A 15,258-nucleotide genomic window follows, 5' to 3' on the forward strand; every position below is an offset into this window, starting at 1 on the left:
CTCAACCTTACCATGATCTGAACACTTTCGGAAGCAAACTCAAAGCTAACATGAACCACGTCCTTCCTTTCCCCATTCATCAACACTCAGGCCAAACCCTGCCCGGCCGGAAGCTCCCCTGCCTGGCCCAGCCGTCATGTGACCCTCCAAAGCAGTGGTGTGGGAAGGCCACGGGCTCAGGACAGAAGGCAGGCAGCTGTCTGTGCCAGGGGGTGCCTAGTGGGCGAAATTTCCCATTTATCTCCTGAAAAGGCCATCGGGATAAGACATGTTTTGCCAAGGGAACCCATGGTCAGGAAGGAAACGGAAGATGATTCTAGAAGCAGCGCAGACGTGAGCAGCTGGGTCAGTATTTGATGCCCGTGAAAACAAGCCTGTGAGTTTGTTTCGCGGGAAGGGCAGCCCTCTAACGGCTGCTCAGCCACAGAAGATTCTGGAACATTCTTCGAGAACTCAGTAAGCGTGTGTTGCTGTCCAGAGGGACGCTGGTGGAGAAGGCTCAGGACCTGCACATGGAAAGCCCCCACCTCCCCAGGAGGCTGCTCACACCCGTGCTGGGACAACAGCCCCTCCAACCCGCCAGGGCCCCCTGCAGCCTCCCTGTGGTGGTGTGTGGCCGTTTTGGCCTCACTCGTTGCCCAGAGGAGGGGGTCGGTGGAGTTCTAACCGGCCTCGCACAGGGCTCGAGGGCAAGACGGAACCATCATCACCAATTACTGGAGACGAGAAGCGCGCTCATTCGTCTGGCCGCCGCGCCCTGCCCGGCCAGGACCGCTGTGATGGGTGTGTCTGCAGGAACGGGACTAACTGAAAACCCGTCGGTTCCTTTTCCACGGAAGGAATGCGTCTCTCCGAGTGCGGAGCGGAGACGCGCAAATACCGTACCTGTAAGCTGTAATTAGCCTTCCCCTTAATTAGCTGTGTAATGAGTTCTGCCGTGTGCTGGAAATGGATTTTTTCTGTTAAAAAAAACAGAGAGGAAAGGCCCGGTTAGTCCCCTAACAACCTGAAGGCGACGCTGAGCCGTGGCATCCTTGGCCCTTACCGTCCGCGGTTGCGTGAATGATCAGAAACTGCTGTCCCTCCAGGGCTGACACGCGGTGCGTCACCTTGGTCATCTGCACGCACGGGGGCAAGGAGACAGGGTTAGTGGGCCTCGCTGCTGGTCAGAGGCTCCTCCTGGACCCCTGACTGAGAAGGTAGCTGGGGGCCCTGGGGCCAGTCTCGGGAGGGCTGGGGGCTTCCGGGTGCCCTGCGGGGCGCCCGCGTGGAGGAGGAAGGGGTGGGCGGGAAGGGGGCACGGGAGCCGTTTCAGCCACCGGGGGAGGACGCCTGGCCGGACAGTCTGTGCACGGATCCCGGCCCTGAAACCAAGCCACCCCCCATCCCCGGGGGCAGAAGTGTGGCCACCACCTGCCGCCAAAGCATCGCACGGGACACCCGCACTGCCCGTTCTGTGGCCATGAAGGAGCAGGTGGCCTCAGGGGACTTCCTGTTGCCCAGCCGATGGCTTATTTTCCCCCAAATGGAGCCAGCCTTGGGGAAGAGGACTGGCAGTCATCTGTGCCCAACGAATGTGGACCCTGGGACAGACCCTCTGGCCGTTGGAAGACTTCCCTAACTCCCGTCCTCGCCCCTCGGGTGCCAGAGGGAAACCGGACGGACCCGGGGGAGGCCCCGGTCCCCTTGGCTCACAGCCTGGAGGAGGGTCTTCTCAGAGTGAGTCTGGTGGGGGAGACGGAGGACACAGTGGGCCCGGGGAGGCAGTGTGGGTCCCAGAGCTGGGCCAGGCGCCAGAGGGACGGGACCGATCTCACCCGACCCCATCCCGCCGGGCGGCCCGGGCGCCCACACGTACCTCGTACGCCCTGTTGTCAAGTCCGTGCAGACCCAGGTACCTCTCGGAAAATGCGGACGCTGGACACAGGCAGAGGAAGGCAGGTTACCCGGGGTCGCGCAGAGCCCCAGACGCGGGGGCGCCCCCTTGCAGGGCAGATGTCTGCTTCTAAGACACCCTCAACCTGCGGGTCTTTGCCCGGGGAAGCAGACAGCACCGCACTAGCGCTCGGACACGCTGGAGTTGGTGGTCGGGTTTAAGCAACAGACCAAACCTCGATCAACGAAACCATTCCTCTGAAGCCTCAATAAAGAGGGTAACAGCCCTCCCCGCCCCCCGGCTTTGTTTTCAACATGTAGGAAAGACAAATCCTAAAGAGCAGATTTTCATCCACATTTGCCTTTTTTTCTTTTTTAAAGACGAGACATGTCCTGTTCTCGCCGAAACCCTGGCTCCGGGTCCAGGTTCTGGGTGAGGGGCCGGTGTCCGTCCACCTAGTCAGTACAGTCGGGATGGAAGGAGCTCCAGAGGCTTCTGCATCCTGGAGTAAGGGGAGGAGACCGGGCAGGACCCCTGCCTGCAGCACTGGGACCAATCAAGGTGCAGATGGTACATTCATGTGCACTCAAATCAGGCAGATTTGAAATAGCATGATAAAAATTTTAAGGGGCGCCTGGGTGGCTCAGTGGGTTAAAGCCTCTGCCTTCAGCTCAGGTCATGATCTCAGGGTCCTGGGATCGAACCCCGCATCGGGCTCTCTGCTCAGCAGGGAGCCTGCTCCCCCCCCCCCACTCTGCCTGCCTCTCTGCCTACTTGGGATCTCTCTGTCTCTGTCAAATAAATAAATAAAATATTTTTTAAAAATTAAAACTTTAAGTCTCACTGAATTTAAAAAAGACAAAATGGGCTACGTGTCTTCCCGTGGGAAAATTAGTTTTAAATTATTAAAACGCTGAACGAGAGGAGTTCTTACAGGACTGTAAGGTGAAGCGTGCATGAGAGCGCTTCGTGAAAGTCAGCGCGTCTTCTGTGAGCGCTCAGGCTGCAGGAGGCGGGGGGCTGGCGCTGCTGGACCCTGTGGCGCCCGAGGTGCCGAGCTGGGGTCCAGGGCCGGGTGTGGCCAGGGTCCTGTTCCCTTGGCAGAGCAGCGACGAGAAGCCCTCTCCATTTCTGATCCCGTTAATCGGGCTGCTTTGTGCAGTGTGGCTGGGCTTCACGGCCCGGCCTCCCTGCAGCCTCATCCTGCCAGCCAGTTCTCAAAGCCCATAAGGAACACCTCGCCACGTGTTTTTAAAAAAAAGCATGAAAAAATGAAAATAAAAATAAAAAATAAAAACGGGCAAATGTCACCAAAGCATCCACAAGGAGACAAAGGGGCCGGCTGACCAGGAGAGTGTGGGAAGCCTCGAGTCCCGAAACTGCACCCAAAGCGCCACGGTGGTGCCTGGCCGAGGTCCGGTTCCTACATGCGGGAGGCCTGCCCAGTGTCCGGTCGCCCGGTCTGCCATCCTGACGCCCCACCCCAGGCCTCTGCCTCCGGCCTGTTCGCCAGGCAAGGTGTGGGCCACATACCACCTGCACCCCGGGAGGAGGGCGGACGCAGGCTGAGTGCTGCTCAGCTGTCAGGCCTCCACGGGATCGCCACCAGGTGGCCGTCCCTTCAGCCACCCCCCCCCCACGGCCCTCCTCGGGGAATCCCTGCCTAGACAGCCGCAGGCCCCAGACACAGAGCCCGAGCAGTGCCCCTGCCCAGATTCTGGGGACAGCAGGGATGCGGCCCCGGCGGGACGGCAGCCAGCCCCTTCCCGCCAGCACGCCCGCAAGGCTGCTGCTCCAGCGGGGGCTCCCCATGCCAGGGTCTAGCTCCGGGTCTCCTGTGTCGGGAATGAGACACACAGGCATCGGCGGGATGACCCCTTTCATCTAACGCGTGACCTGAAGCCCTCCCTCCCCTGCCCCGGCTTCTCTCCGGGTCACTCGTCAGCCGCCCGGCCCCTGGTGGCCTCCCCGTGGCGACGGGTGTGCGGAGTGGGGCCAGGAGGTGGGAGCGCGGTGAGAGGGGAGCAGGGGGCCGGGTCGGTGGCCCCACGCGACCCTTACCGTAGAGCCTGAAGTCCGTGATCGGAGAGAGAGCAGCACCACAGGTGAACACCTGAGCCTGGTTTTCCCCCTTCGCAGGGAGGAGGTAGGTGCTCAGATACCCGCCGTAGTCCTGCGAGAGAGAAAGGGGGTGAGCGGGTGGAACGTCAGGGACGCTCGTGGGACCCGCGCAGATGTGAGGTCAGCGAGGTCAGCGACTCGGCACCGCCGTCGCATCATTTCTGTTAGAGTAAAGAAGATGAAAGGCAAACTCCATCCCAGCTTGATACACGGGACGCACGGCCTCAGGCGCACAGATGACGGAGGGCAGCCGTGGCGGGGGGCCGAAACAGGCTCTGTGCGCACCAGAGTCTCATCGAGCCCTTCCAAGTCAGCCTTTCCCTGCTGCGTGTGCTGCCTTTCCGCCTCCAGCGGAGCCAAGCCCCTCGGGGTGACCTTGACGGAGGGTCGACGAGGAGCCTGCGCCAGAGGGCTCGGGTACCGGTCTGCCAGGATGCTCACGTCAGCGTGTGCGGAGACAGGCATCCCTGTGGGCGTGGGACACGGGCAGCTCCTTCAAGCCCTGTCTGCCCTAAGCTCGGGGCTGAGAGCAAGACTCCTGCTTCACCCGGGCCGTCCAGAGAGGGCACAGCCTGACCAGGGATCGGCCATGGGCACCTCTGTCACCTGGTAGCTTACGTCCCGGGTCTCGTGGCTCGAGCTCTCGTTACTTCTCAACCCGGTGGGCTCAGGTGCTCCCTCCCCCGACGCGGAGGGGAAGCTGTGAGGAGCAAACGCGGGAAGGGGCAGGAGCAGAGCCGCAAGGGAACCAGGTGTGTCCTCCTGGGGGCTGGGGGCTGTTGAAGATGTTGTGTGTGTGCGTGGGAGCGTGTACTGGTGTGCGTGTGCGTAGGCATGTGTGTGCTCATGTGTGTATGGGACTGTGTGCACGTGCCTATTTGTGCGTTCACAGGCGTGTGTGCGTTTGTATGTGCTGGGGTGTGTGCATAAGTGTATGCATGGGAGTGTGTGTGCTGGGGTGTGTGTGAGTGTGTACACGAGTGTGTGTACTGGGGTGTGTATGTGTGTGCTGGGTGTGCACGCGTGTGCTGGTGTGCGCGTGCACGTGTGTCTGCTGGGGGTTGGGGGCCGAGTGAGCAGAAGCCACGGCCTGACGCAGACGACGGGGCAGGCCGCGCCGCGGCAGCCTCGCGGCAGAGCTGACTCTCAGACTGTGCGAGTTCATCACCATTTCACACCGTCCCTTCCACAGAACAGGGTTATCCCGTCTTCACGGCAATGAAAGCATCTTTTTACCTCCTGGTTCATGATCGTCATCGTCAACGGAACCGGGACGTCCTCGCACGCCATTGCACCACCCGTTTCCAAAGACCCGTGGGCTGACGGCCCCACACGCCGGCGGGCTGGGGGGCACCAGGTCCCTCACTCCCGGCCGGCGCGGACGCCGATGGGGCAGCCCCGTCGGAGACAGTGTGGCGGTGTCTTATAAAACGGGACGGACTCTACCATGTGATCCAGCCACCACCCTCCTCGGCATTTATTCAAAGGAGCTGAACTTGCACGCACACAAAGACCTGTGCCTGGAGGGTCACACCAGCTCCACTCACAACTGCCCCAACCTGGGAGTGGCCGAGTGTCCGCACAGGCGCTGTTCCTGGCACGTTATTCTGTGCTGAGAAGTAACGAGAGCTCGAGCCGCGAGACCTGGGACGTAAGCTACCAGGTGACAGAGGCCGGTCTGGAAAGGCTACGGGTGTGTTTGAGGAGGAGCGAGCACTGACCAGAGACGGGCCCAGGCCGAGGGTCCCTGCCTTGGCCTGGCCCGGCCATCCGCCCGTCCCGTGTGGGTACAGCGGGGTGACAAACACTGACACCCAAAGTCACACTTACGAATGATCCCAGTGGCTCCGAGCCCCTCCCAGGCACTGAGTGGTCCCGCCAGCAGGGACGGAGCCTCTAGGACTCTGCGCCCATGCTCTGGTCTGTCCCTGAGCCTGGAGAGAAGCCATCGGGCCTCCCTCTGCTGCCTCACCTCTGGAGGGGCCCCAGGAGGCCGTCTGGGGTCACCACGTCCCAAACGTACGCTGCCCTCTGAGAACGCTGGGTGTGGAGGTTCAGGGGCGATGACCTAAGAGGTCGTCTCAGGATTTTATCTTCAAGCCTCCACCCGCCATGAGGTCACTGCGAGGTGACCTGTGCTCGGATCGCGCTCCCGGAGGGAAGCTGGGTCTGTTCCCGTCCCTCCGTGCCTCACTCCCTTGCGATCAAGAGGCCACGGATTCAAGCTAAGAATGGAGGTGGGGGACGTGTGCCCAGGTGACACCAGGTGCCCCCATGGATCTGACTCGCAGCCCTGGGCCTCCAGCCCGTGGCCGTGGGCTGCCCTGCGGAATGGAACCCCCTCCTCTCCTCCTTCCGTGTCGGCAAACCCGAAAATTAATGTGGCCCCTGCTCATGGAGATACACAGAAATAAAGACCCCTGCCCGCCCTTGCTTCCCGGGGTACCACACCAGGCACCGCGGCTTCCGTAAGAAAGGGGTTAGGGACCTAACGGAGTGCTCTCGCAGGATCTGGCTTCCCATTCTTTCCTTGCCCGTACGGAGACAGAAACTCTGAGACCTGAGCGGGTCGAGGGAGGGCCCCCTTGCTGGGATCCGTCAGCGTCCAGCCTCTTGCTTTTAGCAGAGCCGTCGCTCTCACGGCACGAGACCAGAGACCTTCCGGACAAATCCGGCCAGGGCTGGGTGGGGGGCTGGGCAGGGCTCTCGGATGGGGGCAGGGCGGGGGTGCCCCGACCAAGCTCAGTGCGGGCTCACCTTCCCAAACACGGCCACGCGCGTCTTGTCAATGTGCGGCTCCTTCAGCATCATCCTGCAAGGCCAAAGCAGAAAGGGGAGAGTGAGCGCGCCCATGGTTTATGGCCTTTCCTAGCACACGGACACGGGCAGTAAGTCTACACCGAAGGCCTCAAAGAGCCCAGGCGAGAAGGGTCCGGGTCCCTCCGACTTGCCGACCCAGAGCCGGGAATGCGGAGCAGTCTGGGCCGTTCCGGAGACCAGGTGGTGGGGTCCCTGTCCTCTGCCACCATCTGCTCCTCAATTGGACCGCGGGACTCCCAGCCGCCCCACACTCTGGGAGGGTCCTCCGGGATCTGCCTGGAGAGCAGACCCTGGCTCTGTGCTAAGGGGCTTGGAGTCAGGCACCCGGCTCTCACTGCACCTGCCGTGTCCTTTGTCCCCAACTCCCGCGGGGGGGATGCCTTGTGCTTCCTGCCTTGGACTCTAGGGGCTCGATGGCCCTGCTGGCGCTGCCTGGGTCCTGCCTTACCCTTGCCAGCCTCTTACCACTCACCTCTGGCATCCCTTGTTTCCGCACAAAATGGCAGGAACCTTTGGTTTCTGGACTCTAATTCGGCAGTGGGCGTCTTGCCACCTGCTGGCCGATGACCAGCTGCTTCCTGGGTCTCTACAAGTTTCTTCCCTCCATGTGTACGCCCTCCTCCACCCCGTACAGCCCCGTCCCCCCATTCCCGCACCCCGCTGATTATCCCCTTGCTTCTGTCTTCTGAGTCGTGCTGATTGGCGGGAGCCGTCCCTTCCCGGACAGCTGCCCTCCCAGGCCGGAACTGAGCCGAACGCTCTGGGCACCACGTCCTCAGAGCCAACACTTGAAGGACCAGCCCTTCCCCCCCAGCTTGGAGCAACGCTGTCCCCGACTTTCCTGATGGAGGAAGGTCGTGAAAGAACGTCAGAAGTTGGGCCTAGAGGCCGCCAGCCCCACAGAAGCGGGAAAGAGAAGGTTGGAATCGGCGGATCACGAGAATGATTCTGTGCTTGAGCAGAAGTGCTCACAGGAGCGCGAGCGAGATTCGGGAACGAGTGGGAGGTGCCACGAGTAGGTCCAGAGAAAGAGTCTCAAGAGAAAGACGGAGCAACACTTCCAGAACGAACAGATGCCGACGACCGTGGGGACGAGGTGGGCAACCTGGTCCGTAGTGAGCCGCGTCCCCGGTGGTCCTTCGCCCCCAAATACCGATCTAATGAGACACGGTCGGGGTGCAGAATGGCTAAGTCCTCACCTGCCCCGCAAGACGGCACGAGAGGGGAGCTCACGCAGCAATGACAACTGTGCTCCGGCCCACGGAGGGCGGGGTGTGGTGGCCTCTGCTGGACAGGCCTGGGGGGAGGGAGCAGGAGTAGGGCAAGGGACTCTGTTGTTGTTGATTTCCACAGTGGTTATGGGTTAAACTCCGAAAATTACGGTCAAGTCCCAACCCCCAAAACCTCAGAGCAAGACCGTGTTTGGAAATAAGGCCATCAGATGTAGGTAGTTAAGATGAGGTTAAAGTCTGTGCCCTTGGTCTGGTGCGACTGGTGTCCTTAAAAGAGGAAAGATCCAGAGACCCAGGAGGAACGCCATAAAGAAGGAAGATTACAGTCACGTGTCTGCAAAGCCAAGGGACAAGGAACAAAGCCAAGGGACGGTCTGTGGGGACCACAGAGTCAGGAGTGAGGCATGCGCACCACGACGGGCTCCATTCCAACTTGTGAAATAGCCTTCCAGCCCTCCAAGTCCGCAGAACCGTGGGCCTTCTGCAACCCCTTCCTCTGATAACTGAGCGACTCACTTCCTGACGTCAATGCCAGCAATCTTGGTACGGACCCCCATCGACAGGGTACTCCGGAATCTTCCAAGGTGGTTGTTTCTCCCACATCAACTACTTTTGTCATCTTGGACCTGTATTTTCGCCGACAAACCAAGCAATTCCCACATGGTGACTTGCCTTCTGGTGAACAGCCGAACCCCAAGATCAAGGAGAGCCCGATTTCACATGCGGGGACACTTGGTATTGCTGGGGCGGCCTGAGGACAGCAAGAGCCGAGATGAGTCCATCATGTGCTTATCTTTACGGAGCCCGTCCTGAGATCGGCTCCACGCTGGTCTGCAGAGGCCCCGGGGGGACAGGGCTCCGGCCCTCTGGAAGCGCGGTCTGTTACGGAAGGGGGCTAGCACGGGGACGCGGTGTGACGGGAGGCCTGCACGCTGACTGGCGTGGCCACCGCTGAGGCGGCCTCGGGGAAGCCAGGAGCTGGTCGGCATGGGCGAGACCGAGGTCAGGAGAACATCTCATGGGCGGCGGCACAAGGTCCTGGGTGAGCAGGACTGTTCGTGGGGCCACGTGGAACTGCAGGCGGGGGCCAGGGTCAGAGAAACCTGCACCGTGTCTGCGCCACCTAAGCCGTGCTCCCGGCCACCGAGCACAGCGGGGCCCTACAGCGAGGCCTCGGTGGCCTGGCGTGGGGTCCTCCACTGGCTCTCTTGGCAACGGGCTCCCCATCGCCCTGGTGGAACCTCTAGAGCCTGGCTGCCCCCGGGAGACCCCCTTCCCATCTGGTGCCCCGTCCCTCGTCCCCTCGCCGCCCCGCACGGTGGCAGCGTCCCCTGCAGCCTATGTCACTCGCGCCCTGGTGTCCTTCACAGACGGCCCCGCCCAACCCTCCAGCTAAGCCGACCCAGGCACCCTTCTTGGGGACCCGAGCTGGCCCAGGTGCCACAGCACCCTCAGCGTGGGGGAAGCTCACGGCCCGGGCCTGATTTGGCAAGAAAGAGGAGCCAGTGAGGGTGGGAGGGAAACACGGCCAGCGCCTCTGTCCTGCTCTGTGTGACGGGGACGGGGGGCCTAGCCCCGTGAGGCTGCCGACCCAGCGCTCTCGGGACAAAGGCATGGCGGCGGAAGCGGATGGGACAGTCACACAGGGGCTGGTTTCTCAAACTTCTGATGAAACTGGGCTATTTCTCTCTGAAATGAAAACACAGAGGCCCAGACCCTAAATAAAGCTTGGTCGAGTGCTCTGTGGCTTGAGACATCGGGACCTCAGTCTCCCGCACGTCTTAAGAAGGCTGCAAGGTTTTCAATGGTTTATGAGTCCTCGTGTTTGCAAGCCTCGGTGGCCTAACCGTTGACGCTATTTACTGTCTTTCCAGAACAGGTTCTGCCTTGTTTTCTGAACAGATGGCCAGATCCACTCCTTACGTTTAGAAAACGCCGTGAGTGTGAAGCAACCCTTTGCTCTCTCGTTCCCGTGCTCGGAGGGAGCGACCAGACCCAGCCAAGCCCCTGCAGGGGCGCGGGCTGCAGGTGTGCCTGAAGGACACTGCATCCTTCCGCCTGGGCCTCTGGGGCGAGGCGCTCTGTGCCCTACGCTCCACAGGGCCCGGCAGAGCGGGGCGGGCGAGGAGGGGCACCGAGGGAGGAAGGCTTTGCCTCCTTCTAGCAGCACAAGCCCCGTGGCCACCGATGGAAGCCCCACCCCCACACCCAAGTCCCGACGGGACCCCTGCCCTTCTCCTAAGAAGCCTTCCTTGGCGGACACTGCTGGCTGCTGACCTGGCCTCCACCTTGTCCTCCCCCTTCCACACAGAACCCTAGAGCCCTACTGTCCACCTTTCTTCTCCTGCTCCCAGGTGTATGGGGGGCCCCCTAGGTCTCAGGGCGACAGCCCACACCTTTCTGGCCAGTCATGGGTCCTGGATTCTGGACTGATCAGGGGCATGTAAGGGGGGGTTTGGTGGTTGCTTCTGGGGAAGCTCCTCCCTTCTTTTCTGGAAGTTTCTGGAAATGGCTCCCTCCCCCACCTGCCAGAGGTGAATGAAGAAGCTCGGACCAAGGTGCTCCTGGCAGCCATCCTGGGAGCAGGAGGAGCATCGGCTCTGGAGGGGGCCGTGAAGGCTGGCTGAGCAGAGCGACGGAGAGAGCCTGGGTTTTGGGTGGTATGGCTGAACCCCAATGCCTCCCATCTCTCCGGACTTCCAGAGCCCATATAGTTCCTTATTTCAAAAGCATGTTTGGGGGCACCTGGGTGGCTCAGAGGGTTAAGCCTCTGCTTTTGGCTCAGGTCATGATCTCAGGGTCCTGGGATCGAGCCCCGCATCGGGCTCTCTGCTCAGCAGGGAGCCTGCTTCCCCCTCTCTCTCTGTCTGCCTCTCTGCCTGCTTGTGATCTCTGTCTGTCAAATAAATAAATAAAATCTTAAAAACAAAAACAAAAACAAAAAAACAAAAGCATGTTTGACTTCGTCTGCCTGTGTGTTAGCTCCCAGGCAAAAGCACCTTAACAGATACGCCTTCTCCGGCCATCGGTCGCCAGAAGCTTCCCCTCCCCTGTATTTTCTGACAAGGCCCTGGGCACATCGCCTCGTCTGTCCTCAACCAGCTCACAATGCCCTTGAACAGAGAGGACCATTCCTTCGCTCACTCGCCATTTCACCCACTTAAAATGACCTAACTGAGCCCACACAGGGGCCGCTGACCTTTTCAGAAACAATGTCACAAGTCAGGAAGGTGAAATGTTTCCGACGTGCAGAGCACGGAGCCGCGGCAAGAGTGGGGCCGGGACAGCACGCTTCCTCGCATCCCTCCAGGGAACAAGCATTTGTCGTCTGCACGCCGGGTCCCACCCCGTCCACGTGCCTGGGGGCCAGCGTCCCACACCCCTCTTCACAGGGAAGACGGCTGTCGTCACCAGAGGCCCCATTCCGTGGGCCCCCTCCCGTCGTTCCCCGGACACAAGCCTGCTGACCGGCCGAGCAGTTCGGCAACATCTCTCGGCGGTTGCGTCATGTCCGCGCCACAGTCCACAGGCCAGCAGACCACGAAAGCCTCCCTGCCCGCAGGGCGTGAAGGCCGGCGCTGGCCGGGAACAGACTCTTTTTTTTCCAGGGCGACAACGAAACTCCCGTCGTTTTGAGCATCTGTCCCCTGGTGCTCAGCCTCCTTCTGTCCTCTGCTGGTCTCTGCTCAGCGGCCAGCATGTGCGGCGTCACGAGACAAGGACGGGCCACGCCTTGGCGCCGAGCAGGCTTTTCTGAGCGACCCCCTGGGTGCCAGGATCCTTTCCTCTGTCCCACTCCTGTTGTCCCCCACCCCCGTTTCCCGTCTTCCCAGCCTCCCCGCCCTCTCCCTTGTGATGAATGGCAGAGACATGTGTGTGCGTGCACGTGTGTGTGTGCGTGCACGTGTGTGTGTGTGTGTGTGCCTGCGACCACGGCGCTGCGGAGCCAAGCCCGTCCCACCCACAGGCTCGGCACCTTGTTTTCGTCAACACACGAGCTCCCTGGCTGGCGGAAACCAGTGTTCAGAGTCTCGGGAGAATGTTACTAGAAGCTTCCCCCCAAGGCCGCCTTGGAATCGCCCGCGGAGTGCTGTGAGTGTGAGCCGATTGTGGGGGTCCTGTGCGCCGAGCAGCCCCACGACCAGGGTCCCCCCCGCCCCTCCCGCCGGTGCCCCGGGGGTCCTCACCGCACGGCCTCCATCTGGTCCTTCTCCTCCAGGGCGCCCAGCCTCCGCCCCACCTCGTGCAGGAGCTTGGTCCCCCGGAAGCCGCTGCCGCGGCCGTCACACTTGACCACCACGGCGCCGTGGCTGCTCACCAGCACCGTTTCCCAGGTCACGGCGAACCTCTCGGCCACGCTCTGGCTGCCCGGGGCGCCGTCCCTGCAAGAGAGCCCGCGGCCTTGGTCTGCGGCGAGCCACCGGCCCCACGGACGCCCGCGTCCCCCGGGTCCCCCGTGCAGGGGTGACTGGCCGGCCAGGATGGGGACCCGGGCGCCACACTGGGGCGCGGGCGACGCTCCCAAAGTCTTCTCCCTCTTGGTCGGACCGGGACGAGCAGGGGGGACGAAAGCCTCTCCCCAGCAACAGCAACGGGCGGCCGCCCGCTCCGAGAGCCCGTCCACAGGGCACGCTGGCCGGCCCGGCCCACGGAGGGGACAGCTCCCGCTGCCCCCGCCCTCCTGGTTTTCCCCAGGGACCGAGGGCGTGAGGGCGAGGGGCCGTGTGTGTGTGAGATGTGCGTGAAGTCCGTGTGACTACGTGTGATGGGTGTGTGAGGGGTGTGGGGGTGGGAGGGGCGTGTGAAGTGTGTCAAGGTATACGTGAGGTGTGTGTGAAGGGGGTGTGGGTGTGTGTTGTGTGTGAGGCGTGTGTGTGACAGGTGTGTGAGGAGTGCATAGACGTGTATGTGGAAGGGGTGTGTGAGCTGTATGTGTGCGAGGGCTGTGAAGGGTGTGGGATGTGTGTGAAGGTTGTGTGAGGGGAGTGCGTGAAGGGTGTATACGAGTGTGCGAGTGGGGCGTGTGAGGGGCATGTGTGAGGCACGCGTGTGACTGTCGGCCCAGTGCTAAGCCTGCCCAGTGAGGGGAGCGGGGTCACAGCAGACGGACCCGACCCTGGAGTCTAAGCCGGGGGCAGCTCCGTGGCGACGCCGTTGGCTGCGGGGGGTCCAAGCCCGGGGCCCAGGAGCCGGCTCGGTCAGGTGCTGCGACGCACACTCAGGCGCGAGCTTCCCCCGCGGTCCTGCGACACCGCGGCCACCACGGCTCTGCCCCCACCGCCTTCCGGGAAGAGTGTGAGGGCGGCTCCCAGGAGGCCATGGCTGAGCTCAGCCCCCCGCGTGCTCCACGCCCCGAGAGAGCACACACAGAGGCAAAGAGAGGACGTGTCGCACCACCTGGGTGGCGTCTGCCCTTAAAAACCCGTCCGCGTGCCCGGTGTGCCCGCGTGAACCCTTCACTCAGCCTGCGCCTCCTGCGGGACTGTGGCTCGGGGCCTCCACGTCGCGTCCCGTCGGGGCTCCCAGCCCAGCCTCCCTGGCCCGGCCCGGCGGGGCCTGTTCACAGCCACGGTGGCGCCGCCCGCCCAGGAAGACCTGCCTCGGGTCTCGGACCACGAGCAGACCACGGCGAGGGGTATGGGTCCCCCTGCCTTTGGTCGTCGGGGGCCCTGACTGCTGCGGGCGGCCTGGCCCGCCTCCCGATGTGCTTCCCAACCTCCCTCCTCACGCACGTCTTTCTCTCAAGAGTGGACGTCACCGGGTCCCCAGGCAAGCAGCCTGAGGGGGCGGCGACGGTACTCACACCACCAGCAGCAAGGGGTAGTGGGCGGTGTCGGTGAAGGTCGCCGGCTTGAGGATCTGGACGGGCAAGTCTAGGCACAAACAGAACACAGGGCGGCACGTCAGGGGCAGCGCGCCCCGGGAAGGAAGGGGTGCTGGCCATGGAGTGCCACGGAGGCCCCGGGAAAAGGACACTCTGGAGGGGACTTGGGGGTGTCCCCTACAGCCCCGGGCTGGCCCTGACGTTTATCTTGGCGACTCTGGCCTGCTGAGTGACCTCAGGCAAATGGCCCAGCCACCTCGACGCTGAGCTTCTCCAGCCGAAGCTTAAGTCCAAGCTTGCAAACAGGGCGCCGAAACCCGGAAAAGCCTGGAAGGCCGTAAACCCTTGTCCACAGCCGGATTCCAGGCTGGGAGAAATGAAATCCCAAGGGCGCCACGTCTCTACCCACAGTGATGCCGAGATCCGCAGTTGAGTGGGGACGGACATCGGGGGGCCACGGGGATGGGGACGGGATGAGAGCAGGGCACGGGCGGTCGCCCAGAGGGCGAGGCTGGGAGCTGAGGCAGCTTCGCCGCGTGCAGGTTGGTGCCGGCCACCTGACTGCCCGCAAAGCCACCGCCAGGGGACAGCGAGGCCGGAGGCGAGAGGCTGCGGCGCGAGCTCCGTCAGATCCTGGCCCCGCAGCCGCGGACCCAGTGTGGGAGGGAGGGGCTCTTCTTCTTCTTCTTCTGTCCCCCTCCCCGCCAACACACCTTCCTGCACAAGTTAGAGATTGTTTATTGACGTTAACTACAGCCCAGATTAGCAATTACATTGGAATTAGGAGCCTTTTCACCACGATCACGACGGATACATCCCAGGCTTGGGGGCGGCTCAGCCGCCGCCGGCTCCCACCAGGCTCTCATTACGGATTCCGGCTGAATGGTAATGGCTTGCAAACTGGGTCAAAGAGGCAGGCGTTCGACTTTATCATGACACATCCATAAAACATGGTCTGGGCTCTCCCTGCCGCTGATGAGCCCGCGGGCGACCTCGGCCACACTGGCTCCATCCAGGGCCGGGAGCCCTTCCTGAAGACCGACTGCTTCCCGAAGGCAAGCCTGGGCCTCTGGTGGCATGACATGAAAAAACAAAATATAACCGGACAGGTCGGGAGGAGCACGTCTTGCAGACTGTGGCCCCAGGGGGTGACATTCAGGGGGCAGTCCCCGCACACGCCTGCTTTCCTGGCGCCTGCATTCCCACCCACCCAGCCAGGACACCGCGCACGGGAAGGAACTCCAATGGCGGGGTGGGAGACTTGATGGTTTGTTTCTAAAGGTCTTTGTCTGCATTTTTGGAGGGGATGGTGTTAGGGTTTGGGAAACTGCTGGGACAGCCGTGTGTGGACTGGTGTAAAGAAGGAGGGCAGTGGGCCCAGAAGA

The 15,258-nt window shown here is 62.2% G+C and overlaps 1 protein-coding gene across 4 annotated transcripts in view; it reads right to left on the reverse strand.

The window, feature by feature from the left end:
* The window catches only part of DPP6 (dipeptidyl peptidase like 6), an 864,911-nt gene that overhangs the window by 2,993 nt on the left and 846,660 nt on the right, over positions 1–15,258 (reverse strand). For all 4 annotated transcript variants that reach the window (XM_046020968.1, XM_046020970.1, XM_046020967.1 and 1 more), the window contains exons 19-25: positions 13,853–13,922; positions 12,237–12,431; positions 6,755–6,809; positions 3,938–4,049; positions 1,859–1,917; positions 1,046–1,118; positions 886–959 (exon numbers count right to left, since the gene is read on the reverse strand). In XM_046020968.1, the coding sequence (XP_045876924.1) occupies positions 886–959; positions 1,046–1,118; positions 1,859–1,917; positions 3,938–4,049; positions 6,755–6,809; positions 12,237–12,431; positions 13,853–13,922 (638 nt within the window). The remainder of the gene's footprint in view (positions 1–885; positions 960–1,045; positions 1,119–1,858; positions 1,918–3,937; positions 4,050–6,754; positions 6,810–12,236; positions 12,432–13,852; positions 13,923–15,258) is intronic.

The sequence above is a fragment of the Meles meles genome, chromosome 10 (assembly GCF_922984935.1).
Source record: "Meles meles chromosome 10, mMelMel3.1 paternal haplotype, whole genome shotgun sequence".
NCBI classification, from domain to species: Eukaryota; Metazoa; Chordata; class Mammalia; order Carnivora; family Mustelidae; genus Meles; species Meles meles.